General features: G+C 39.1%; 2 protein-coding genes across 6 annotated transcripts in view; both read right to left on the reverse strand.

The window, feature by feature from the left end:
- The window catches only part of LOC113634527 (cytoplasmic phosphatidylinositol transfer protein 1), a 54,235-nt gene extending 49,716 nt beyond the window's left edge, over positions 1-4,519 (reverse strand). Inside the window, exons 1-2 of one of the 3 annotated variants that reach the window (XM_027133550.2) lie at positions 4,378-4,519; positions 3,876-3,985 (exon numbers count right to left, since the gene is read on the reverse strand). In XM_027133550.2, coding sequence (XP_026989351.1) covers positions 3,876-3,923 — 48 coding nt within the window. In that variant the 5' untranslated portion in view covers positions 3,924-3,985; positions 4,378-4,519. Of the gene's footprint in view, positions 1-3,875; positions 4,328-4,377 lie in introns of those variants that run through there. The other 2 variants (XM_027133549.2, XM_027133552.2) reach the window with 2 other exon arrangements.
- A 1,064-nt stretch (positions 4,520-5,583) lies between these two features.
- The window catches only part of LOC113634523 (testis-expressed protein 2), a 36,867-nt gene continuing 15,410 nt past the window's right edge, over positions 5,584-27,040 (reverse strand). The window contains exons 1-12 of one of the 3 annotated variants that reach the window (XM_027133531.2): positions 21,271-21,292; positions 17,950-19,459; positions 15,853-16,053; positions 15,361-15,670; positions 14,833-15,044; positions 14,422-14,571; positions 13,660-13,759; positions 11,833-11,953; positions 10,278-10,400; positions 9,902-10,111; positions 9,527-9,647; positions 5,584-9,046 (exon numbers count right to left, since the gene is read on the reverse strand). In XM_027133531.2, coding sequence (XP_026989332.2) covers positions 8,900-9,046; positions 9,527-9,647; positions 9,902-10,111; positions 10,278-10,400; positions 11,833-11,953; positions 13,660-13,759; positions 14,422-14,571; positions 14,833-15,044; positions 15,361-15,670; positions 15,853-16,053; positions 17,950-19,434 — 3,180 coding nt within the window. In that variant the 5' untranslated portion in view covers positions 19,435-19,459; positions 21,271-21,292 and the 3' untranslated portion in view covers positions 5,584-8,899. Of the gene's footprint in view, positions 9,047-9,526; positions 9,648-9,901; positions 10,112-10,277; positions 10,401-11,832; positions 11,954-13,659; positions 13,760-14,421; positions 14,572-14,832; positions 15,045-15,360; positions 15,671-15,852; positions 16,054-17,949; positions 19,460-20,102; positions 20,305-21,270; positions 21,293-27,040 lie in introns of those variants that run through there. The other 2 variants (XM_027133533.2, XM_027133530.2) reach the window with 2 other exon arrangements.

Here is a 27,040-nt window from a genome sequence, read left to right on the forward strand (position 1 = left end):
CCACTCAGGATTTGATAATGTGGGAGCTGTGCAAGTCAACGATAAGAGAAACGCACATGCTGGTTCACACCACAGAACAGATTATGAATTGGAGCTTATGTGAAATTCTATTTTTGCAACAAATGTGGCAAGTATTGAGGAGGATTATGGGGTAGCAGCATGCTAATCCTTCATTTCGAGCTGCTTTTGTAGAAATGAAAGACAGACAGAGAGCACTGTTTGATTTGTGGGTTCCTTTTGCAACGAAGAGATAATGATGGCTGGAAAGGGCAGAAACGATATCTATTGACACACGATCACATTTTAGGATAACGGGGTAACAAATAGAAATTATTAGGTGGGTGTCTGTATGTGTTTTACCTCCCAGTATGTGGATTTAAACCTGAAGTGCCCTAAAACCCAAAGAAAATCTGAATCTATACAAATAGATTCAAATAGGTAAATTCTTTGGAACAAATATGAGTTCAATGCACTCCATACAGCGGAGCAGAAGAAGTGTCGTGTGAGGTGCACCAGCAGGATGCAACTGAAAGCTGAGCCACTCGCACCCATGTGCATACTCATGTTTCAGGGTAAATAACTGTACACCACAGATTGTTATAAATCTCACACCCTGACGCAATCCCTTGCTGTGTGACATACTGTAGTTGCAATCTGAAGACTCCCTGCATGATGAGGTGCCAAACCAAACAGCTGCTCACAACATGAATATGCAATCAAACAAGACTCCATTCCAGCACAACTCCCACTTTGCATATACAGTACATACCTGCATCCATGACCAGCTGTAACGGCAGACATGGAGTCCTCCTCTAGGACCACTAGAACACTCATATCTAACACACACCTCTGCCTTAAGAGACTCGAGGTAAAATTCAGCTCTCAGATCCTTTTTCTTCATATGTCTTAAGAACCGGTCAGCGTTTATGAGCCAAATCATTGCACGATCATATATGAGCTTCATAATGCGAGGTGTAAAAAGTAACAAGTTCTCGCTTCACTATCCAAAGGTAAATCCTTCGTCTACATGTAGCAACAAGATACTGGATATTCAATCAGAACATTCCAGAAAACACCTATTGCAAGTGTAGATGCTGTAACATGAGCAGCTGCTTGAATGCACTGTGGAAAGTGAAATATTTTTGAAAACATTAAATGTATTCCATGTTATGTTGGTGGTGGTGGAAAGCGCTGTACAACTCTCTCTATGATTTTTAAATGTATTCCATGTTATGTTGGTGGTGGTGGAAAGCGCTGTACAACTCTCTCTATGAAAAAAAAACTAAACTAAAGAAAACACAATTTGGGATCAGCTATGATAAATGTGAAGGAAATACCATGCCATTTTCACACTCTTCAAACCATTTGGATAAGGGTGGAGATATCCCGAACACAGATACTTGTATATGGACAAAAATCTTCATCAAAGGGTAAAAGGAATCAGTCAGAACCTGTAAATATACATGCAGTCAGTCCAGGACAAATCTAGCGCTCGCTTCTCCAACCACAGCTTGCCTACCACCTCTCGACTCATGCTACGATGGGTTTAGGAAGATGAGCACTTTTGCCACTGTTGACCTTCTAAGCCACTCTAGCTCGCTCGCTCGCTCGCTCTCACTCTCTCTCTCTCTCTCTCTCTCTCTCTCTCTCTCTCTCTCTCTCTCTCTCTCTCTCTCTCTCTCTCTCTCTCACTTACTCTTACTCTCTAACAGGAAGTGGTTGTCCAGCCAAGCTCAATGTGTATCGTGCTGATAACAGTTTATGCAGCGGTGCTAGTCATGACCACAGGAAGACTAGTCATGCTCCAGTATGAATACCTGGGTATGATTTTCTGTGCTGTATTCTTGAATGCAGAATGTATTGGGGCAGTGATTCACCTAGAGTAAGTCCTCAAGATAACTTCAATATTAAATCATTTCTTTTAATGAGATTTGGAACAGCCTTCTCCTGCCAAACCAACTTCGCTAGACTGCCAACTACTATTGCTTTAACATTTATGTCTCCAGGAGCCAAAGTGTCTTTAAACAGTGTTGTCTGTTGATGTACAATCAAATGTAAATATAAAAGTATTCTGTATTCCTATTTAATACTCGTATTCTCTTATATAGTCTGTTTTGTCTGGTCTTGTCTGTTTTTGTCTTGTATAGTCCAAGCTAAATGTATAGTGTTATTTATGTCTTTTGAGAGTCACCAGCAGCTGGAACCAAATTCCTTGTGCGTCAACACACTTGGCCAATAAACCTGATTCTGATTCTTAAAAGGAATAACAAGCAGGAACTGTTACTGCACTTGAACCTGATAATACAACCTGATAATACAGCGGTTTTGTGTTTTGTTTAAAATGATCTTTGAGATCTGAGCAATCTGATCTGAGCATATCGGACAAGCGGTATCAAAAATATGACCCATTCACTGGAGGCACTTCCAGCAACCTAGAAAATTAGCATCAAACTGGACTAACCACTTACTCCATCATTAAAATAACAGAGTTTTAGATGTCTAATACAGCAATGATCCTGTTTGCAGCTGTAGAAACTACTGTATCTGTTCAAAACTCTCAGCATGTGAACTTTGTATACTGACTACAGAAAAAGTTGTGGTGCAAAGCCACTACCCAGGCTCACTCTCCTGCTAAGTACGGAAATAATTAAAGTAGGACCCAGCTCATATGACATTACATTTTCCTTGCTAGACCTTTTTACCCTAGTCAAGGTTTCCAGTCAACCAAAGTGATCAAAGTTAAGTGATCAGCACAAATTTAAGATTTGCCCAATACTGAGGTGAAACACTTTTGTAATCTTATTGGTATGTAACCTGCAACACCAGCCCTGATCCACGGCTTAAGGACTGAAGCTTAATTCAAAGCTCTTCTTAACGCTGTGCTTAAAAGTACAGGGTGGAGAAACTCCAACACAATACAAGGCTTAATATCATATGACTTAATGACTGGAACACCATAGCATCAGCTTATGCACATAGCTGACTTGATGAATGCTGAAACACACATCTGGTTAACATCTGCAATTTTTGAATGAAATATCATTTCGTATTAAGATGAAACGCCTACACTGTTTAAAACATGTTAGGGTTTCCTAGCATCTAGTGTTACTTTTAAGGACGACACAGTGGTGCGGTATGTAGCATTGCTGTGTCAGCACTGCAAAGGTCCACAAGTTCAGTCCTAAACTCGTGTTAATGTGTGTAAGGAGTCACTTTCTCTCCCAGCATCTATCTGGATTTCCTCCAGGTTCTCTAGTTTCCTACAAAAAATACTCATGTGAACTCCGTATGCTAACTTACTCCTCAGTAATCCAGGAATGTGTGTGTGCAAGATGCTCTGAAATGAATCAGGGTGTTTTTTTCTGCCTTTGGGATGGATAACCACTGAATTGACTGCGGCTCTGACCAGGATAAAGTGTTTACAGAAAATGAATGAATAACATCTGCAATGTTGAAGTAACAGAGTTTAGAAGGAACACTTCAAGTTTTATTAGGATTTAATAACTAAGGCATCAAGGGGTTTAATCATTCAGGTATTGAAATTAAACATCTCGTGTTAGACTGTTGAACACCAGCTCTGAGAATTTGACTCCGAGGAGTCGATTCCAACAGATACGGAGACACACAGACACATACAGAGTGATGCGTTATTTCACAAGGTCAAATTGTTATCCAACTAATACTCTGTATTCTCATCTAGAGTTTGGGATTAATTACAGAGCTGAAGGAAATGCCACAGGACCGAACCGACTCCACAGGATCGAACCGACTGCACTGAACCTACTCTTCGAATAAACACAAATCCAGGTGTCCACGTATAAAACGGTAAAAAACGGTACACAGGATTGTATGAAGAATTTCTGTGGAAAACTTACCTCTTCAACAGTCAGTGGCATACATATTCGGTACTCTTTCATCAACATGTTCCCAGTCTGTCAGTGTAAACTTGTGTGAAGAAGAGATTTGAAGAACACTTCAGAAATTCCTGAAAAAAAAACGACGAGAAGATTCGGAAAGTTGTGAAGATTCGCTCGGGTCTTTAAAGTGAGCGGCTCCTCTTCGCCTTTCGGACAAAGTAACGTTTTGTTTTTACAAAGAAAACAACTTATATTACTAAAAACAAAAACAAAAAGAACGAGAATGTTAACGGTCTTCGTGGCAGATGTGAGGCACGAGAAGGCGCGCGCGAGCCTTCGTCAACTGTCACAATGCTAAAAAATGTAGCTTTTCCGTCTCGAGCGCGCGCTCACATCTTATTCTGTGTGTGTGTGTGTGTGTGTGTGTGTGTGTGTGTGTGTGTGCTAAAACAGAAGAAAGGGATTGGTTTGTCGGGTCTGACGTTTCAGAACGGTTTAGCAAGACATATCGTTGCACAACCTGTTTGGATTTCTGTATGTCAGAACGCAGTAGAAGTTGTAGTTAGCGGCACGTGCCTGTTCCTCGGCGACGACGCGATACTTTACTGCAGTTTACCAGAGCGCGCGCGCTGCATGATGTCCACGCGAGCTGCAGGAAACACACCCCCCTCTCTCCCTTCCCCCTCCCCCCCTCCATCGTCCGCGAGACAGGAAACTCACCAATCGCCTTCGTGCGCGCGACGTTTCCACAGGAACACACAGCTACCTGAGCAACAACACACTCAAAGCTCAATATGGACAACTTTCACATAAATACATTTATAGTTTAAAAAAATCACGAGTTTTATGTCTCAAACGAGCCATCAGGTGTTGGAATAAAACACTTTATAGCACTTTATTTATACTTTGTGTTGCTTTAGATTCTGTTTAAACGTTCTGTGCACAGCGTTGTTTACGTCTCAGCGAGGAACAAAAGTAATGGCACCCCGGTAGCATCCATTTAAATACAAGAAGCAAAAAAAGATATATTGTGGGTAATACAGTGCCGTCTCCTGGTGAAACAGAGTAAATACAACAGAGTTGTTTACTCCAAACGTCACTAAACGGTATAGGAACATTGAAAGATTGAGAGGTGTTAATTTTGAGAAATTAAGTGATATTTTCATTCATAATTTGCAGCCAGGATTTAATTGTTAATAATTATAATATATAATATGTAATAATTAGTATATATAATAGTTATTAGAGGTCTGAGCACACTTTGGGTGCGATAATCCCTCACAAACACACACACAGACACACACACACACACACAGAGACAGACAGACACAACACACAGACACAGTCTTTAACTCCTTGGATTTGGAGAATAAACACTGGCAGTGGGACAGTAATACACCTTAGGTTGGGCATCAGTCCATCACAAGGCACCATTTGCACAGATTAACACCTAGAGACAATTTAACAACTATAAACATGTTCTTAGGAGGTAGAAGGAAACCCACAAATCTGTAGAAAAGCTAGGAGCAGAGACACAGTAATGCTACAGATCTCCACACCACACCATGTCACCCCTAAAATTACAGCCAAAAATGATTGGGTTATGTATGCAACAGAAATGTCATATCCGTTTCTCTAAAACTGTATACTGTCTATTACTGGACTATTTATATTATTGGATTTTATAACAAAAGAGGTTAAATTTTCCTCTGTTCATGACACAAGAGAAATAAGAAAAATCTTTATTCATCTTTTTGGGAGAAAAATACAATTTGTACAGTTTTAACATTTTAATAATCAAAAAATAAAATAAAATAAACAAAAGAGAAAGACGTACAATAGTAAGCAAAGTATGTATAAACAAGCTGGCATTTTTGCAACACTTGTTTGGAGAAGGCATTCTGAGGCCAAAGGAGAGAAAGTAGCAAATCTATTATTAATACTGCACTGATTTTGAGACACAGTCTGGCATACACAGCATTTGCATACACGTATCTGATCCAGTTACAGTCTTCATTATTAATGGTATCAAATTACACGTCCTTTCACTGATGATTCAGGAACACGGATTAACCTCGCTGACAGCGATTAATGCTGATCCGACTACTCATCAGCAGAACTAACAGCTTTCCTACAATGTCAATTAAAGGCAATAAACAATCGTGGCAAAAAAAAAAAGAAAAAAAAAGGACACTGAATGTAAGAGAAATCCATCCGAACAAATATCATTCCTCACTGTAAACAGATGAATAAACACATTTCAAACGTTTAATTTGAGTAAGATGTCAACACTTGGCTTGGCACCATGGGCATAATGTTTATCAGTAGTGTGTAGAGTATATAGTTTAAGCGTACCAGGATACCCAATAATATATAGTGTCACAGTATTATAGTTTATTTTTTTCCTCTCTCTCACTCTTTTTGTTTAATTTTAACATTACTTCATTTCTGCATCCGTGTGCCTAGGTTAAATGATATCACAATGCTCAACATGCTGTATTGTTAACTAAAATTGGGCACTTGTGAATACAAAAATCGTTCACTTGAGTTTGGTAGAGCAGAATTAGATGGCATTTCTGCTACCAAAATAAAGGCTGCCTCATTCAGAAGGCAATACAAGAACAATGTCTTCCTCATTATAGACAGGCTCAAATAAAACTGCTGAGGTTCATTTCAAGTGTAATATCCTTCCCAATGGAAACATACAGTAGTAAACAGATCACAATAATGTGTGAAGAAAATTGCGCTACCATAAATCAGTGATATCTTTGATCAATTACAGGATTTTCAAAAACAATGATGGCACAATGGGGATTGTAAGACACCAATTAATGAATGTTTAAACCTTTTCCATCTCTGATTAATCAGCATTCTGCATACCAAAACAAGCAAATACGTGTGAAACAAACATTTTTAAGTTCTTTTTCTTTACTGCTTGGATATTACAACTCCAAAAAAATAAATTATGCCAAAAAAAAAAAAATCTCATTTCCATTCACATAGGATTTGGATTGGGAATGTCTGTCACTAATAAATAAAAACTCAAAATAGAAATATAAATAGTCGATAGTAGATCGACTACATACAATCGTTCATATTTTATATATATATATATATATATATACACATACATACATACATATATATATATACACACACACACACACACACACATACATACATATAGTCTATATAGTCAATATAGTCATTGTTATTATTATTTTTTTTAAAATCTTCATATTTTCTTAATTTGTATCAAATAATAACCTCTATTATAGTAGCATGAACTGTATACACTAGACCTATACACACACACGATACAATACAAAAATCATACATTCATTACTCTTAGACTTTTTGCATACTGCCTATCTCTCGCACATATCACAAAACCCCAGCGTACACCCGTGCGCACACACACACACTCCTCTTCATTCAGAGGGTAATAATGATACAGAATATTCATATTTTTCATGGTCCAGTTTTGATTGTGTGAGCTTCGCTTGTGTATTTGTTGTCATTTGTACACGTGTCCCTTCCTGCACCATAACAACTAGAACCATCACCTAAGCTTGGGCAGAATTTTGAGCTGAATCAACTATAGCTGGGAAATGCTCTAATTTTAATCCACAGATCTTTTTAATTTCATTTTATATTATATATATATATATATATATATATATGGAATCACATGATACTATGCATTATATATAGTTAGTGATCAAATAGGGAAATTTAAAGGGACAGATTGTACATTTTGTGACTAGAATAATAAATGATGTAACTTCATTTGTGAAAAAAGTAGAGTACAATATAGCACAATATAGGATCAAGAGGTTTTCCTACTATAACAGGATCGTTTGGTCCAAAACCACTTTTACATACTGCACCTTTAAATTGCATGAAATTTCCCAGGTATGGTTGTAATGATTAAACTGTCTCTATTAGGTGTGTGTTATGGAGTTAATGTGTGTTAATGTGTCTGTATGGAAATATTTCATTAGTGTTGTGTTGCATCACAGTATTTGGTTATTAACAGAAATCTTCTATAATGGGTAAAAGGTGTAGCCCTGGATTTAAGCCGTGGAAGCAGTGTAAACCAGTCCAGACCACAAACAAACACACACTTAAACGCAGTGCAGTCCCAGGATGCATGTACTGATATGGCATTATATGATATACTCTGATATTGTGGATCATTATGTGCTCAGAAGATGAGACAGTTGGGTCTATAGATAAACTGTTTTTTTAAATGTATGCATTTGATGCTAGTATTAGATTAAATCCAGGCGATCAGGTTATACGCTTTAAATATAGCCATAGACATTTACATTCTCTCTTATAAACTCACACACAAAACATTACAGTACACTGTCCTCAAAGAAGTGAGGCTATCAGAAGATTACTCAGGCACAGTGTTCTTCAAAGCTGATCCAGGCTGAAATGATACCCAAGATCTAATCATTTAGAAGAAATCACACAGCTTAGGGTTATCGTCAGATACAGAGAGGAGTCTTTGATTTCTTCTGCACCATGACTTTGTGTTTTACTGACATGTTCAGTGTGATAATTAGCAGAAATCAGGTGTTAGTGCATAACAAAATGTGCAGATGTCACACGGGGGAGAAGAAAACAAAAAACAAAAAACAATGCTTCATAGATGTTTAGTATGTAATAAATCGTAGTGCAGTTAGAAGTTGAACACGTTTTGCTCTGCCGCACTTCATTATAAAAATCACAGGTTAATGTTTGAACGCTTTATGCACTCAAATACAGATATGCACAGATCTTTACCTGGTTAAACATTTGCTTCCTTCATAGATTTTCATTGCACGTTGTTGTCCTTCTTGCATATACATTACTTATTACTCTTGTTCTCCGTCTCCTCCGTCTTCAAACATACTCTGTGTTTTTCCCTCACATATTTCTTCCACAGGAATAAACCTTCTTGTTGACAAAGTAATTAAAGCAGCGTTGTATTTCTATGCTTCTCGGTGATGAGGAGCTATGATATCAGCTCTCATTTGGCTAGTATTGGTCCTTCACGCCTCCTCCGAGGATAGGAGATCAGCATCGGGGACGGTCGTGGCTCCCTTGAGCTCTGTTGCCGTCGCGTCTGACCGAGGGTCCATGGCAGAATGCATGACGGTAAGCCACACGTCGTCCATGTTTGGCATCACAAGGATTTTCTGTGGAATAGTGCAAATTGTTCAATTGTTATAAAGACATAAGCACAGACAGATGTGTTAAAATAATGGCATAAACACTGGGTTCTAGACCATTTGAAATAAAACCACAGAAATCTAAATAAAGACAGATGTAAATGTATCTCGCTCAATCAGTGCTTTCTAGAATGATTAGAGTTACTAAGCTAGTAGATTTAGATCCTTACTGAACAAATCAGAGGGGACGGTAGCAAGTAAAACTCCCTGAGATGACATGAGGAAGAAACCTTCCTTTATGAACCTGACTGTAAACGAACCCGTATTCATCTGGGTGATGATGGATAGTGGGATTATGAACCATTACTCTCTTCCTGTATACTATTATATAAAGCTGTGTATAATACAGCCAAAGAGTGAAAGGATGCTCAGTACATGAGTATATTGTAGAGAAGAGTATTCACGATTACAGCAGCAGTGCGAAACTCCTTTTTTTTTTTTTTTTACCCGAAACTCCTGCTCCAGTTTCTTTTCTATCCAGTCAGTAACGTGTGCGAACGTCACTTCTCTCTCTCCGAGTTTGGGACGAGCCTTCAGCTCCAGAAGAGGAGGGCTGCGAAAGCCATACCTAAACAGGAAAAAAAAACAAAAAACAAACTCTGCTTAATAGTCCTTTAGTCCCCACGTCAGTGTCATTCAGCGCTATAACTCATTATACACTGGTGTATATTTACACTGACTATCGCTGGACAGTTTTGAATTCTCAGTGTAATTGTAAGGTCGCCCCGCTACGTAGCATCACAGACAATCCTGTACTGCTATTACATTTCCATTATCTCTGTAATTTGTGCAGTAGTGACTGATGCGCATTAGAGAGCTTACCATATCCTGTCAGTGGGGGGAGGAGGGATGTTGACAGCCAGTGTTCCCTTACACTCCTGAAGCTCCACAGTGAGCAGGAGTGGTGTGTTTGACACTTCCTCGATCTTCTTCTTAATGAACTCGGTCTCTGTAGCCTTCTGGAAGTATTTGTTTTTGGTTATCTTGTCCACGATTCTCATGATCTTGCTCGGCCTGTGGACTCCAGCGTATCTGGAAAGAAGGAATGTGACTGGTTAAAGGATCTGATGCTAGAATCTTCTTCAAACGATTAGCATCATCACTGATACGTTCCTAGGTAAAGTTGTTTGCTTTTATTATTATTATTATTATTTTCTTTTTCAGGATAATGGTGTTTATCTCAGGAAAATCCACTCACCCTTCTGCGCCCGACTGCAAGTTTTTATCAGCAATGTTCTCCGTCCCATCGTCCTCATCAGAAGACCCGGCGCTGGAAGACTCCTCATCACTATCAGCCAGGCAGTATGTACGTGGCCTGTGCCTGAGAAAGCCATGCAAACACATGCTATTAACTTTCATAAACTCTAGCCATAGACAGACAGAACTCATCCTAGTCCACAATTTCACTTTGTGAGTTAAACATCTCAGCTTAGGTGAACAGAACAAACTAGCAGACTGACCAGAAATGAACCGAGAACGTTTTAACCATGAAGGAAGACATGACATGAGTGTGATGATAATCCTAACACATACATACACACACATACATGCACACACACGCAAACACACACACATACATAGTGCTGTGTGTAATGAGAGGATATGAAGAACAGTTCAGTGTAAGGAGGTTTGAATGGTTTTTACAAAAAAAAACCCAAAAACAAGTGTTTTGTACTAAGAAATATCCTGACTGTGCCACTAGGGGGCTGCAACGGAAAACAGTCAAATTACATTTTTTGTTCAAATTAGCATCTGAAATGCAAACTTTCAACAGCTATACAGTGTATTATTACTGCTGAACTGTAGTGAATCGAGGATTATGGGTAAGATCTAAGGTGTCACTAGGCACAGAGGGAAAGGAGGGAGAAGGAAACGGATGTGTATTATCACAGTGCAGGTATAAGGTGGAGTAGAAACAGGAACTTCCATGCAAAATGAAATGGGACAAAATCTAGATGAGTCAGCTGTCAAATTTAAAGCAGAGTCTCAGCTTCCCAAGCTTCCAGGTGTTTTGAGATCACTCTTGTATAAATAAAACCTTTTCTATTTAGCAGGTCACTCTGGTCTGAAAACGGTGATAACATTTAGCCTAATCTATGTATAAACGTCCAAATTTGAATATTAGCCGGAAATATATTAAAGAATCTTCCGAATGCCGAGACGCTGCCTTCGGCAGAAGCAAAGTTTGGCGCATACGGTCAAATCTTGTGCTTCTGCTTCCTTTGAACAAACATTACGCTCGAAATCAGCTCTCAGAATAGATGTAGTTACTCACAGAGAGAGAGAGACAAACAGGGAGACACAGACAGATTGCAAGGGAAACAAAAAAGCAGTACATTAGTTTTTAAAAAGCACCGAATTTGAAGTATAATTAACCCTAGAGTGAGATTATCATGCTATTAAACAAACAAATTAATTAATTAATTCAGATGGGTCTTTTAGTTGTTAATACCAACAGTATGAACCTAATAAAGACAATAAAAAAAAGAAAACAGGGCAGAACTTTTGAAAAAGAGCTTGAATATATTTGAGATTAAATTCAGTGAGTGAGTTATAATAAAAAAAAAGTTCTCTCATACATTTGTTCTTTAAACTCAACCAAGTCTAAATCACCTTATAAAATATATTGGACCACATACGGAGAAACAATTCAGATTCAGTTATACCTCAGTATCAACTCTCATCAACTCTCCAGCTCAGATGGTGTTAAACACATAAATTAGATCTGGGGTGCGACTCGTGCTACTTCTTACCCGTCTTTTCCAAACTCGCCAACAGCCTCGCCCTCCTTCCCCAGTCGCGACAGATTCATCTTTGTCTGCAGAGTCATGAGGAATGAACCTTTGTAGGAGATTTCCACATCAAACCAGAGACCTGAAAGACATAAAGAAAGAGAAGCTTTGGTTATATGCAGCTTAATCGTCACGGATTTAATCAGACTCGGCTGGAAGTTTAGGTCACAGAAACAGTTCAATGAGAATCTGTGATCAGAAATCATTCAGCCAGTGAGGAAGAAGGAGGACAGATGGACTGGAGTTTATGATCCTCCTGGTGAAAAGTACTTACCAGCATGAAAAGTGTGTGTGTGTGTGTGTGTGTGTGTGTGTGTGTGAGAGAGTGAGATTGTGTGAGAAAGAGAGAGTGTGTATGAGTATATGAGAATAGAGTGTGTGTATGAGAATGGAGTGTGTGTATCAGTATATGAGAATAGAGAGAGAGAGTGTGTGTGTGTGTGTGTGTGTGTGTGTGTATGAGAATAGAGAGTGTGTGTGTGTATGAGAATAGAGTGTGTGTGTGTGTATGAGAATAGAGTGTGTGTGTGTGTGTGTGTGTGTGTGTGTGTGCGCGTGTGAGCTGTACTGGGTCACCATTTACATCATGGCCGTTTGTACAGCATCAGCATCAGGTCAGTAGAGGGCAGTGTGGATCTATTACAGACAGCTAAATTTAGCAACACAAATTCCTCAGAAGTGGAATAAAATTAAACAAAGACACAGCCACTCACAGACCCCTGAACATTTAAAAGAAAAAAAAGAAAAATTTAAAAAATGTAATGTTGTATTTGGTTTAACATAATGAAGACAAACAAGATTTTTTGAACAATTTTGTGTAGATGGTGGCATCTGTTTGGGTCATTATCCTTGAGTTTGGTGCAAAGAAAAGATGCTTTTTATAAAATAAATCTAATATATAGAATAAATATTTGCCACGTCTGTCACTGTTATCCTAACGGCAGAGTTCAACATATTACTGCAGTCATACTGGGATACTCTGGGTTATGCAATCACATTACTCAGACTGAAAGGAGGCCAGAGACGGGTCACAAGAAGACGCCTACACTTCTGAACAACGGCCAAGCAGCTCTAATTCAACAGGCTGCTTCATGACGGAATACAGTACAAAGTGTGTGTGAGAAAGTGAGTGAGCTCATTTGAATGCTCTGACACACTCGGTCGAAGCAAATTAATATTCAAGTCATTACTAAGCTTGACAATGAGCCACTTTGTCATCACATGACCTCATCGAAAAATCAGATGACGGGGTTATGGTTGTGGAGTCAAAAACACACACACGCACTTGAACACTCGTGCACACACACGCGATCATGACCCGGTTACTTATAAACCACTTAATGCACTAAGGGGAAATGAGAGAAGTTTTATTTACTGTATGACTCATAAGCAGGAATTTTGTTCATGAAATCTAAAAAATGATTAGAAATTTCTACCAGCAGCGACATGACTTAAGCATCCGACATGATCAAGGACAGGCATTTCTTGTTACCCGAATATATCAGAGATGTTCAGGGTCTGTAGTTTGATTCTTTAGTTAAGTTGTTGTTTTTTTTCTTTTTGTTTTGTTAAAAATGGCGTTAACCATTGAATATATGAAATCAGAATCTTTTTCCCCCTCAGCATGTGACTTGTTATTTCACCATGCAAGCAGAACTGTTTCAGATGTTGCTTTGACGCGCGTGTCTGTGTGTGTGTGTGTGTGTGTGTGTGTGTGTGTGTGTGTGTGTGTGTGTGTGCATTAGCAATTCTTATCTATAAAAATATCCATGAAAATTCTTGTCTCACCTTGATGATCCACTGAGGGTTGAGAGGCCCAAAGGATTCTGGGAGTGCAGGCGCCCATGTCAAGCTCGGTCAGCGTCAGCTCGTTCATGAAGTAAGGCAACTAAAAACAATCAACAATTATTCATTCAAAGCATCCAGACAAGTGCAACCTGGAACAGGTAAAGAACAATACACAACAGGATGTGCATATAGGACAATAATCAATAACAGGGTGGCGTTATACAGTCGGACATGAAGGGGATTCATAATTTTATATAAATTCACCAGGTATTTCAATTTTCGGTTCTTTTCCCCCTTCACTGTTAAACAGTCTAGCTTTTTGGTTCTAGACATTTGTTCCTAGTCAACAGCCAGGTAATGTATTTAGTGCCTCATTATGTATTCAATTCAAATGTTATTTGTAAAGACCATGAGTGTGAAAAGCGACACAGTGTTAAATACGAGCTACCAAGAAATCCATGCAAAAGCGACGAACGTATGAGATACTAGTGAGGAAAAACTCTAATAAGTTAAAGTTAGCGTAGCTTTTGTTCCCTGAACAAAAGCTAAAGAGTTTTGTTACGATTCAGTTTAACATCTCTATGTTATTATACATCAATGTTTAATTGTGTAAACTTAAAATTAGCTCCTTGTGGGACTGGGATTTGTGAGTTTATGAAGAACTAACAGTACTGTAAGGCTACACATGTCAAAATATTAGTAGGAAATAAAAAAGTATATTATTAAAAAAAAAAGAGAAGATTATTCCTCTACAAAACTCACCCTGATTTTACTGAGCTTCATCTGGATCTTCTTGGACACCCATTCAGACCAGTGCTGCTCCCTGAAGAAGTCCCATGCGATCCGGCCAATCAGAGCATTCAGCCAGCTCACAGAAACCTCCTCTTTTTCTTTTACTGGGCTGCTTGACAACTGATCCGCAGGCAGGGACCAAAATCAATACTTTATTTGACTTTGATGTATCTTATCACTTAATAAGCATGTGTATGTTATAAATTGTATTTATGGGAACACAAATGCACAGAAACACACATTAGCTCACATTCATGCACTCCAAACACACTCGCGTGACCTCTTACCATCATGTGACCTTTTTTTGTAGAGGTAAAAAAAAATCTTTTGGTAAATCTAAACTATTTACAATGGGAACAGAAGGGTTTCCATGCGTGATACCTTTTTGCCCACCCCAGGGCTGCTGTGTGGGCTTTCTCCAGGACTGGTGTTGGTGCTGGTCGCTTTAGAAGTGCCAACATAGCTGGCCATGTAAATACTGTAGTCCAACAGAGGCCTCTGTCTGGCACTCAACTCTTTCTTAGCTGCCTGAGATGACAGGAGTTCATCCAGACTCCCTCTACTACTGCTGCGGCTATGAGACAGTGCTGGAGCTACACATATGTACACAAGATGCACTTTAATATATGAACTAGCTGTTGCACTTTATAATATCCCACTGAACAGCATTATTGGATGTGACACTAAAAGTTTTCTGATATAGACATTATGCACCAGTATTATTAAAACAGTTCTACATAGTACTGAATTACAATAAACTTTACTATTAAACACTGGCACAGAAATAAACCTTATATTACCAGCAAGCCATCCTCATTGGATTGATTTTAAAACACACATTCTATATTTATGTCTTAACAAAGACATCTGTATTAGTATTGACAATGTGGAAGCAGCTCCCACACTCACCACTCTTACTAGTTGGCAAGCTCGCTGGCTTCTTAGCTGCTTCAGATTTGAGTTTCGAGGCTAGAAGTATTCTCCGGAACCACTCCTCTTTTTCCCTTCCCGTTCTTCCAAACAAGTAAATGGTGGGCAGTTCACGGTCTGAACCCACCCTTCCTCCATCCTGTGAACCGGCAATATCCTGACTGTCCTTCTCTTCGCTGGCTGCTTCTGCTTTAGACATGAAGTCGTCCTGCTTGGCAAGCTCAACGCGTATCGGGTACTTCTTGTTCCACACCCGCTTTCTGGCCAGACTCTGGGGCACCAGGGACACCTGAACAGAACAAGAGGTCTGGTTAAAGTTAAACTGGCATCAAGACCTGGGGCAGGAGAAAACAACCCAGCCAATCCCTGTATTTCAAAAAAATGTTTATAGGTCAATTTATGTGCAGACATAGGAGAAGTATAAAGCTTAGTTTGAAGTTCACACACACAAACACTCAAATACACAAATACCTTGCCATCTGTAAGATCATAGATTTTCTGGCTGATGTACGTGACGTCTGGCTTGGGCTCGTTGTAACTAGCTCGCCGGGTGATGTTCTTGTTAGGTTTGGAAATTCGCAAAGTGGAGCCTTCCAAGCGCACAAACACAGAGTGGGTCAGCGTTGCATGGTAGGTTTCTGGGTCGTAGTTCTGAATCTCGTTCATCCAACCCTGCAGGAAAAAGGAAAATGTCACTCAGCAAACGGAATTAAAATATTTAACGGCAAATGTACGTCATTTTGACAAAACCTTCAGACTTCCAGAAAGAATTGTGAGGTAGTCATCATATCATATACCCTTGACTAATCACAAAATGTATGTGTGTATGTATATAATAAATATTATATATATGCGCATATGCACATACACAAACAACATAAAATAGATAAGTAACAATAGTATTTGTACTATTTGTACAGGATAAAAATGCCATGCTGATAAGTAATGTTGCCAGAGGACATCTGTAGTCATTACAAATGATTCACAGGATAAATAGTCTCTGTGTAAAGAAGAGACGAAAGAGAAAACTCGGTTGTCACACGGTGTAAATATTAAAGTGTATGTGTGTTCTATGCTCTCTTAATATTAACAAGAACGGAGTTTTGACCTTTATTATAACCGACTGTTTTTAGGGCTTGTGGTTAGGACAAGGAAATCAATAACTTGCCTGAAAGAAGTCACTTCTCTGTCAAATGCTATTTAACCACACTGATCAATGCATGTAATGAAACCTCTCTTCATACAAGATGTCAAATACTTTCCAACATATTACTTTATTACTTTACTCATTTACTATACTTTGCATTTAACTGTTCTGCAGATTCTGACAAGGATTTAAACTGACTGCGGTTTTTCCTTTGCAGCTCTTAGATTATTAAAGAGCCTTTCTATTTGTTTTTTTTTATCATTATAAATGCTTCTCCAATGGTTGGGAGACTCCAAAGTCTGTGATATTAATTCTTTAAGTCTTTTCATATGTGGTTTTAATGATTTTCTTCATTTAGCGACTACACGATTGATTCTACCGCTTACGTGACATCTCTGAATGGTTTATATTAATAAAAGGTGACTACTTCACTCAGCTGGGTTTGTATGTTTATTCACCGTGTGGCACGTTGTGAGCCCACATTAACCAACCAATCACAGCAAACATCCTCTACCAATCGGCTTTACAAATTCTGCAGGCCGGGTTAGCAGGCTTTTTCTTCCCCTTCATAACTGGGGTGTGCCACAAGTTATGTTTTTTTTTTTGGCTGTGGTCTAAAGATTAGGAGTGTTGGAATCAGTCAGCATACAGAAGTACTTGAAAAAAAACAGTACGGCTACATTTTCATGATGTTTTACTCATTAGTAAGAACAACAATCTTAGCCAAACAAAATTCCAAACCAAGCTGCCAGTATAGAAGTGAAATATTTTATAATATTTGAGCATACAGTAGAGCAAAACCAATATGTGACTCGTGCAATGTGCAAGATAGTCTACAAAAGTCACCAGACATACAACTTATAGAAAGTAACAGCTTATACTGACTACAAATTCTGTGCGTGATAGGATTATCTACATATGTACACTGTCTAGGGAGTTTATATCACCGTACAATAGCCACATTATATATTTTCTTAGTTTGCTGAACATTAACATCCTGAAGTAGGAGTGACCACCCACCAGTAAGAAGTGTCTGTCTATCTTATTAGATGTAATGAAACGGCTTCCTAACAAATCATAACGAAGCAGCCTTTTTTCGTCTCTCTCTCTCTCTCTCTCTCACACACACACACACACACACACACACACACACACACACCTTTGCATATCTCAGCTTAGGAGGCTGGGTCACCCATTATACAGCAGCATGGAACAGAAAGGGTTAATAGCCTTGCTCAAGGGCCTAATAATGGCAGTTTGGTGGTGCTGGGGCTTGAACCACCAACCTTCCATTCAGCAAGCCTGAGTCTTGGCTGTTTAAGCCACACACTAATAGCAAAGTAACCAATTTACCAAACTATAAATGATAAAAATTTGACCATTTATAAACTAATGAACTACTTTTTAGAGGGAAGACATACCTTGAATATGCCTGGCTCTTTGATATCCAGCTGTGCCACATTCCAAAGATCCCTCTGCGCTCTTCTGATTCCTGGTAGCTTTGGCCCTGTTAGCCACACTACACCAATGGCTAGCATAAACCCTAGTGCTACACCCAGCAACATTCCTCCAAAGTAAGGGGGCAAAGGTAGAATAAAGTATCCATAGGTAATGATGGTCAGAGCTAACAAAGTCTTATGTGGAATACTACATGCCGAAACCAAATCCATTTCATCTTCACTAAAAGTGTTTGTGCTCTTACTAGCAGACTTATAAACATTGCTTCTGGTGCTCCTGCACTCGGCTTCATCAACTTGCACCTCTGTATCAACAGACAACTCAAAGTCCTCACTGTACAGTTCACAGAACTCTTCGTCATCCTGTTTGGCTAGTGCAGACATGGAGCACTTGTCCAATCCCATAGAGGATGTACAAGGTTTGGCAGTCTTGCTTTCAGCAGCTGAGGCCAGCTCAGTTGCCTCTGGAGTAACACCATCACCATCCAGGTCACCTTCTTCTTCCTTGATACTGTAATTATTGTTGCTTTCAAGATGGCCATTTAGAGTGGAAAAACTTGTTAATTCTGTGGCACTGGATGAAAGAGGTTTAGGTCTGTAAATACTGGAAGTTTCATCTCCAATAAACTTGCTAATCAAGTGCAAAGGATCTGAAATGGCTTCTGAAAAACGTCGTTTCGTGTCTTCAATGCGGGCCTCCACCTCTGACACTTTGAAGGAGAAGGTACGGTTGTCAGGTGAGGTTAAGGGAGATGTTGGAGCAGTTTTGGAGTCTCCTGTACTTGTTGTCGTTCGGGGTTGAGTAAACTGTTTGAAAAGGTGCAGGTTGAGGCGGGAGTCTGAGGAGCGGTTTGATCCAGTAGACTCCTGGGCTGTGTCTGTAGATAAAGATTTGACCAGATTCTTCATCAACTGCCGATGCCGCAAAGAAGGAGGAGCGGGGACACCTTCCCGGGGTTCAAAATCTGTAGACAAAGACTTCATCAGGTTGAGAAAGGCCTTATCCATTGAGGGAAGTGACATCGATTTGGAAGGTGAGGAGTTCGCAGAGGGTGATGAGGATCCTGTCCCCTTTGTAGGCTCAGCAGGAGGAGTGCATGCAAAACTGTGTTCATCTTTATTAGCGTTCTGTTGGCCTGACATGACTGAAAAAAGCTCAGCATCATCATTACTGACAGACTTTATCTCTGTGTCTCCTTCAAGTACAAGGTCTTCACTTGCTTCCAAAGCAGTTACTACTCCTTGACTGCTCGTCACTTCTTCAATCGGCAGGTCTAATGGTCCATATATGCCTTCTTCCTCCTCATCCTCTTCATTGCCCATTGCAGAGAAATGGATGGTAATGGTCTCTCGGGAAAGCGAGCGTTTCACATTTAGTTTTGGAGCAGAAGATGGCCTTACAGATGGAAGCAGGGGTCGATCAGCATGACCACCCTCTCTGCTAGCCATCACGGTGCTCCAGTTGTCTCAGAGCCTGCGAGACAAAACTTGGATCAGAGGAAATGCAAAATTTGGTTGACAAAAATACATACAAACTAAATACATATATATATTTTTAAATTAAAACACAAATCATACAAGTCATCTCATTGTGGTCAGAGAACATTTAAAACCTTGATATTCTATAGGGTACAGTTCATCCAAAAGAACAATTTTAGTTATTTGGTACGAGTCTGTTATTTGGTAAATGGCAGCATGATCAAATAAAGCCACTCATCACACTTACAGACTGACAAGAATTAACAGCACTTAAACCAGGCTCACTGTATCGATTGTGAGAGCACTTACTGGCAATTTTCAGATTGTATTGCAATCTGATATTGGTATCGATCCAAAAGGTAAGAAGACGGCCGTTTTGGACTAAGCTAAAGCACAAATTCTTGCTATTAACATGTGGGGACAAACAGGCGTTTGTGTGTTTTGACGATGAACTTCTATAGAGATGCTGTGACCTGTGCCTTTTAATCATCTTCCCACACTTGTAAATCCCAAAGGTGTTTGGCAAACATTCTTCGCCAACTGCCACAGGCCACAACATAGATGCATAATTTTTATGTCCGTGTAGGCCATCAACGCACTTGGTGGTAAAGATGACGCCCGAGCAACAAATTACTTACAAATCACAGTTTGAGATTGTGGATAGTCTAAGAAACTGGATCAGATGATCAGTAGCATTCTGCTGATAAATAATAATAAATATAGCTGCAAGCAGCGATTCCGAGGTCAAGCCGATCAGATGCGCTCACGTCGCTGATGAACCATACCAAGTTTCGTAGCCATATGGCACTGCATTTGTAAAATACTGGACTTAACGCGAAAATCTCGTGGCCACTATTTACCACTGTCACGAAACGTTGCGAAATTGTGCGTGTTTGTCACTGTGGTGCTGATTCTGATTCTGGTTCTGATATTAGCACCCAAGACATATTGTGTGCCAACCTGCCCCCAAATTATTTGGACTGGTGGAGCTAGAGGGTTTGAGCTAGACACACCAAAGTTGCTATAGTAACTTATAAGACTGGCCTCTACATGTGTGCCAAATTTCATAACTTTCCTACGTACGGTTCTACTTCAATGGCGGAAGTATAATAATAAGAAATCTAACAATAACAATACGTGTCTACGCCCCTTCGGGGCTTGACCCTTAATAATAATAGAATCCATGAGGAAATTAAATGGCACAAAGAAACTGTAAATCATGGTTTCTAACTGTCTGCTAATACCCCATTATGTAACAGTCACATGTTTTGTAATAGATGATAAACATTAGTTTTCAGCATGATACTCAGAGAAGAGTAGCCACAACAAATGACAGTCATTCAGTAATGACTTACTCATGATCTTTTGAAATATTAAGGAAAGTTTCATAATTTCAGTCCACTTCTAAGGTTTGAACTGTAATTCTAAGTGATGCAAATCTAAGATTATTTCTTCATATTCTTTATAAAGCCTTAACAAATGATTTTGTTCTTCCAGACAGAATTTCTGGTAGGAAGCAATCGGCAAGCTATATTTTACATATGTTGTGTCCTAAACCTAGTTTTTGCAAAAGTAGATAAATAAGCCCGCTTGTCAGATTTCCTCACCTACAGGAAGCAATGGCATCTTTTCTAAGGTAAATATAGGGGATATAGATACTATTCTTTCTACTGGTCATTTTATAGAAGGTAATATACAGATGTACTATAGATCTTTAAAAATTTGTTATTGGTTTTTGAGGGGTCAAATCAGAGATACATATACAGACCCCAAGATAATTATAGATGGTCCAATTACTCCACCTACCCATTTATTCCCCTTCAGTAACAGTATTTCTTGGATAGACTTGGTGGCAAACAGAATTACACCCTGCATGAGATGCTAATCAGAATCAGAATCAGGTTTATTAGCCAAGTGTGTTGACACACACAAGGAATTTGGCTCCAGCTGTTTGTGACTCTCAAAAGAACAGAAATAAATAACACTATACTGTACAAACTATACAAGACAATGCAGACGATGAGATACAATATAGACAGAATGAGTATTAAATATGAATATAGAATATGACTGATCAGTTATGTACATAAAGTGTGAGAGTGCAAATAACAATAATGTGTAATATTATGCTTTTTGTACAATATATAGCAGCAGTAGTGTGTGTAATATATACAGATGATGTGATGACTGACAGTCCTGATAATGCAGTGCTTATAGATATGAAGCAGTGAATATAATTATGGTGAGTTGTTGATCAGGGTGATTGCTTGGGGAAAGAAACTGTTCCTGTGTGTCTGGCAGTTTTAGTAAGCAGTTTTAATAATCAGCTACCAATGTCTCTTTAACCTTTTATATTATTACTATTCAGCTATTTTCAAAACATTCAACCTCTAAACAAAGCAATCAACTTGGAGAAACTCACAAAAAATATTCCCTTTCTCCTTTATGCTGATATCTGTTCTGACAACAGTAGCATAAATTCAGACTTTTCTTTTTTAATTCCTTTCAGTTACTGAATTGTATTTCATTATTTAATAAACACAATCCACAATGAACAGGACACAAGACCTGAGATGCCCCTGAAACCAGACTACCCACAGATAAAAGAAAGATAACATTTGATGTATTATCCGTAGCAGAGAAACTGACTCGGTTTTAAATTACATTAGATCTGTGCTCAAACTTAAAGCACCCGATTAGACCCTAATATCATAACGGGATATCGATATGGCTTTGTTTTTCTTAATCATTGTCAATTCGTTCAGACTGCTTGGGCAGAAAGATCTTTCAGCTACAAATACAGACAGGGTTAAAAGGTGTCTCCAAGGGGTCTAACACTACTAACATCAAACCAATTACCTAAAGAGCCTTGTTAAATGTTTCTCATTTAACTCAGCACTTAGAGACCAGGTTGAGTAAGTGTTGAACAGGACAATCACCAAATTGAATTGATTCACATTAAACAGAGCGCTTACCCAAAATGTGATTGATTATCCAAGCCTGATGTTCGCTTCTTTAGATTGGACTGGAGGTTCAAAGCTGATAATGAAGTGAAGCTTTTATACTGGTTTAGCTTTGCACAAAAGTCATACCTAAATGACTAAACGCAGTGTTCATCATCACATGGCTAAGTTGTGATTAAATATGAGCATTACATGTTGATGTTTTGTGCACAAGCTTGTCTTGTATGTGAAAACTGAAAACTTTTCCACTGACCCATCTCTTTAGGCACAGACTGCCTGTTTACTGTGGTTAATGAATCTCAGATCATAACTGAACCACTGTAGAACTGTATCAAGCATTTCTTTAGTCTGAAATATTTCTTTTACTAGAAAAAATTATCAGAATTATATGAATTATCAGACTGGTTTCAGCTGACAGGAACCCTATAGTAACTCCAATTTCAGTCAGGACCACTTCGTAAATGAAGGTTAGCAAGCATACAGTTAGTGTTGGTGGAATGGTTCTGTTCTGGGAGAATTTTCCCACGCTCCTGTCCGTGCGCATGCATGGATGGGGCGGGGAGGCAGCGCTGGAGAATGAATAGACCCCCCCCATTACAACTCAGAATCAGAACCGAAATTGCACGAGGTGCGGATTTTTTACGTGAAGAATTTAATCGGTGCTGGCGAAAGGTTCTGGCTGGAGGAGTCGGGGACGGAGGAGGGTGTTGGATCGCAGCAGCGGCGATGCGTAGGTGCGCTCGAAGGCGAAGATTTAAAGGAGGGAAATTACGGAAGTCGTGCTGGATTGGTGCACCTTGTGGACAGCTGATTAGCAGCTGATGCAGCTTACGGCGTGGCCTGCCTGAACTAATGCGATGCTTGATAACCACTCTTTACAACCAGGGTGAGCAGAAAAGTATGTCAGAAAACACATCAAACCTTGGACGAACTACAACAGCAGAAGACCACATCAGTTCCACTCCTGTTAGCCAAAAACAAGACAAATGAATGAATGAAAAAAGAAAAATGGATGTGGTAGCCTAGTGGCTAAGGTGTTGGACTACCAATGTTGTTGGATTATAGGTTACTGATGGTTGTTGGACTACTGATGGTGTTGGTCTACAGATCGGCCCAAAGAGCCGCCACAGGTGGGCCCCTGAGCAAGGCCCTTAACCCATAATTGTGCAGTTAGATTAAAAAAAAAAGATAAAATGGAAGCCACTCCTAAATGTAAATATCCAAAGTTTTACACTTCATTTTTTTTGGTTAAAAAATGCATCATCTGGGATCTTAAAATGCACTTCTTGGTATTTTCAGTCTGAACACACTACTTATACTACACAATAGTGTAGAATAGTGCACGAGTTTGCAATTTGTCATGCCTCTCTAGTCAGAGTGGGTTTTGCCAGTTCACTCTCTATTTGGGCTGATGGTAGCTGGCATGTGGCCAGGCAGTTACTTTAGGATGATTTGCAAATTCAAACATTTCCAAATGAGAAAAAGAAATGTTGTATGTTTTTGTAATTAATGTGTGGTTTTCTGCGTTAAATAAAATGTGAACTATTAATTATTAATAATTTTCTTACATAAGAATAACTGTTGTTGCCATGTAAACCATACTTATGTGCCAAGTTACAATTCCTAAGATTTGTGTGGAAATCTCAGTGTATAAATCATTGTGAGTTGGGATCTGAGCCAGACTGCTTGACTTGTACCATGGCGTCTGAGTGCCACACTAACACACTCCCAAACACCCTTATCACCCTTTAACCAAAGTGACAAAAGCAAACTCACTTCAGCATTATCACATGATAGACGGAGCTGCGGGTTAGAGTACAATGGCACCATTCTTCAGCTATAAACCTCCGCAAGCTGCCAAAACATGGCCTTGTTTTTACACCCTGCTACAGTCTGAGCTGGCCTTAATTCTGTCTGTCTCCAAGAGCACACACAAACAAAACATAGAGTAAACACATTAAGTGTTAATTAGGAGTTTGTGCTATAGATACCATGTTCAAAATTATTCAACACATCTAAATGTAAACATCTGGAAATGAAAGCCGGAATACTCGTATCCGTCGTGGCCTTGATGTTCTGATACAAAAGCTGTATAATAACCTTATCTTAAAAAACGAAAAAAAAAAACCAGAACACAGAAAAAAAGAACCACCACACACACACACACACACACACACACACACACACACACACACACACACACACACACAGTATATACACCTTTTCTTTTCCTTACACATTATTGAGCACTACTGCCTGTTACAGAATACGAATCAACATTTGACCAATCAGGAGCAAGAATTCACAGCTCTGTGATATAACAGCTTTTATATCGTATTAAACATGATGCATTACATTGATACTGCTCGACTTAAATGGCAGGGTCACTTTAATTACTGCACTGTGTTAATCTACTGAGCTCATTTCATTACGAAAGAAAACAGATAAACCATCACCATTCACTCCATACACTCATATACACAAACACACACGATTTCAAAACAGTCAGGTTAGTCAACAATTGATCAAATCGTGTACTAATGACCTCAGCATTTTTGTCTGGTATTCAACATTAACCATGCTGACAGGTTTGAAGTCCGGACAGATATGGAATGATTTGAGATCATTTTGAGATAGTAAAGGAATGATTTGTCTGAAAAATAACAGGTTATATGATACAAGTAGAAACTTCTCAATCAAAATGCTGATCACTCCTGTAGTTAATGTTTTTAAATCAGTTACACGTTCGGCATTCGTCCATCTAATCCACACTGTTTCATCAGTGCCATCGATGCTACAACCATGAAGTAGGTGTTACAAAGAAAATTAAAGCTTTGAAGAAATTAGCATAGCTTGTATATAGCAGGTATAAAGCCTGGCATGTACCATAAGAGGCAAGTCAAAGAAAACAAAGATTAGTGCATTAGATAGACAAATATATATTGATTATATGGACATACAGTATGGTGTTGCCTGTGGTACGTGTGTGTAGCTAGTGACCAAATGACCAACTTGCATCCTTTTTTTACTTTATTAAACTAGTAAATAAAAATGTCCATTCATCCTTTTAAATGTCAGAAAAAGTTCACTGTATTAGGAACACTTTTACATTTACATACTTATGTAACCAGTGAATCATAAGGAGTAATGCATTGCATAAAACTCTGCATGCATTTTTGCCACTTCCTGTTTCTTTGTTTCCCCCCTAAATCGGAAATAAAAATGCTGAATGGACTGTTCACACACAAACACAAAACACAAACTAACAGCTACATGAAACCTTTGTCTTGTCTAGTTTTGTCTACCCTGAAGCCATATATGATAACAGTTGGATTAGGAGAAGTATACAAGATCCCCATGGATCTTATATACTTCAGCTTATTAGGGTATGCACTTTAATCAAATGCAATGCAAGAGAAAGACAAACATTTAGCTATCTATCAAAAGTATTCTCTTGCGTTCTTGCTGACTAACGAAAACAACAACATAAACAACCACTTCTAACCTACTGAGCTGCAAAAATAGGTTTAATAGGCTCATATCAGGTAACATGGAGGGAAGTGACATCTGCTCCACGCAGACTCTCCACTGGTGTCCGCTCAGTACTTGGTCCTCTTCTTTTCTCCCTGTATACTCACTCTCTTGGGGAAGTTATTTCATCACATGGGTTCTCTTACCACTGCTATGCTGATGATACACAACTTATCTTCTCTTTCCCACCCTCAGATGCCACAGCTTCTGACCGGATCTCAGCATGTCTGGCAGAAATTTCATCATGGATGACTGCTCATCAGTTAAAGCTCAATCCTAGCAAAACTGAACTGCTGTTCATCCCAGGTGATTCATCCCCATTTCATGATCTCCAAAGTTCTCACATACCACCCCGCTGCTGCGATTCCTCCACTGACCCTGTAGCTGCTCGCATCCGATTCAAAACACTGATGCTGGCCTACAAAGCCAAAAATGGACCAGCTCCCTCTTACCTCAAAGCCCTCATCATTCCTCGCACTGCACCCCGCAACCTCCGATCTACCAGCACTGCTCGACTGGTTCCACCATCTCTCAGGGTAAGAGGCAAGTATACTACAAGACTCTTCCCTGTTCTGGCAGCAAGGTGATGGAATGAACTTCCCCTAGAGGTCCGGACAGCTGAGTCACTGGCTATTTTCAAGCGGCGGTTGAAGACCTACTTATTCAGGAAACACTTCAACTAGCAGTTCTTTCCTTATCTTTTGCATTTATTAAAAAAAAAAAAAAAAAAAAAAAACCTTTGACACTTTTTCATTGTAACTTTGAACAAATGTTTTAAACTCATGGTATCTTAAGTATGTAACCTAGTGAATGTTAGAGATTTAAGCACTTATGTACGTCACTCTGGATAAGGGCGTCTGCCAAATGCTGTAAATGTAAATGTTTAATGAACCAATCAGTAGCTCAAGAGATTATCAATCGACCCACAGATTTCCGTTAGAAAGGTTAGGAAAGCTTGCAGTCTTTCCAATGGCTTAATGCCTGCAAGTTCCTTAGGAATTCTGTTGAAGCCATTCAACACTGAGAACCTTGCACTAAATCAATCAAATGTTTGGTTAAGGTCGATGACGCAAGATCAAATC

Source organism: Tachysurus fulvidraco, chromosome 5, assembly GCF_022655615.1.
Source record: "Tachysurus fulvidraco isolate hzauxx_2018 chromosome 5, HZAU_PFXX_2.0, whole genome shotgun sequence".
Classification (NCBI taxonomy): domain Eukaryota; kingdom Metazoa; phylum Chordata; class Actinopteri; order Siluriformes; family Bagridae; genus Tachysurus; species Tachysurus fulvidraco.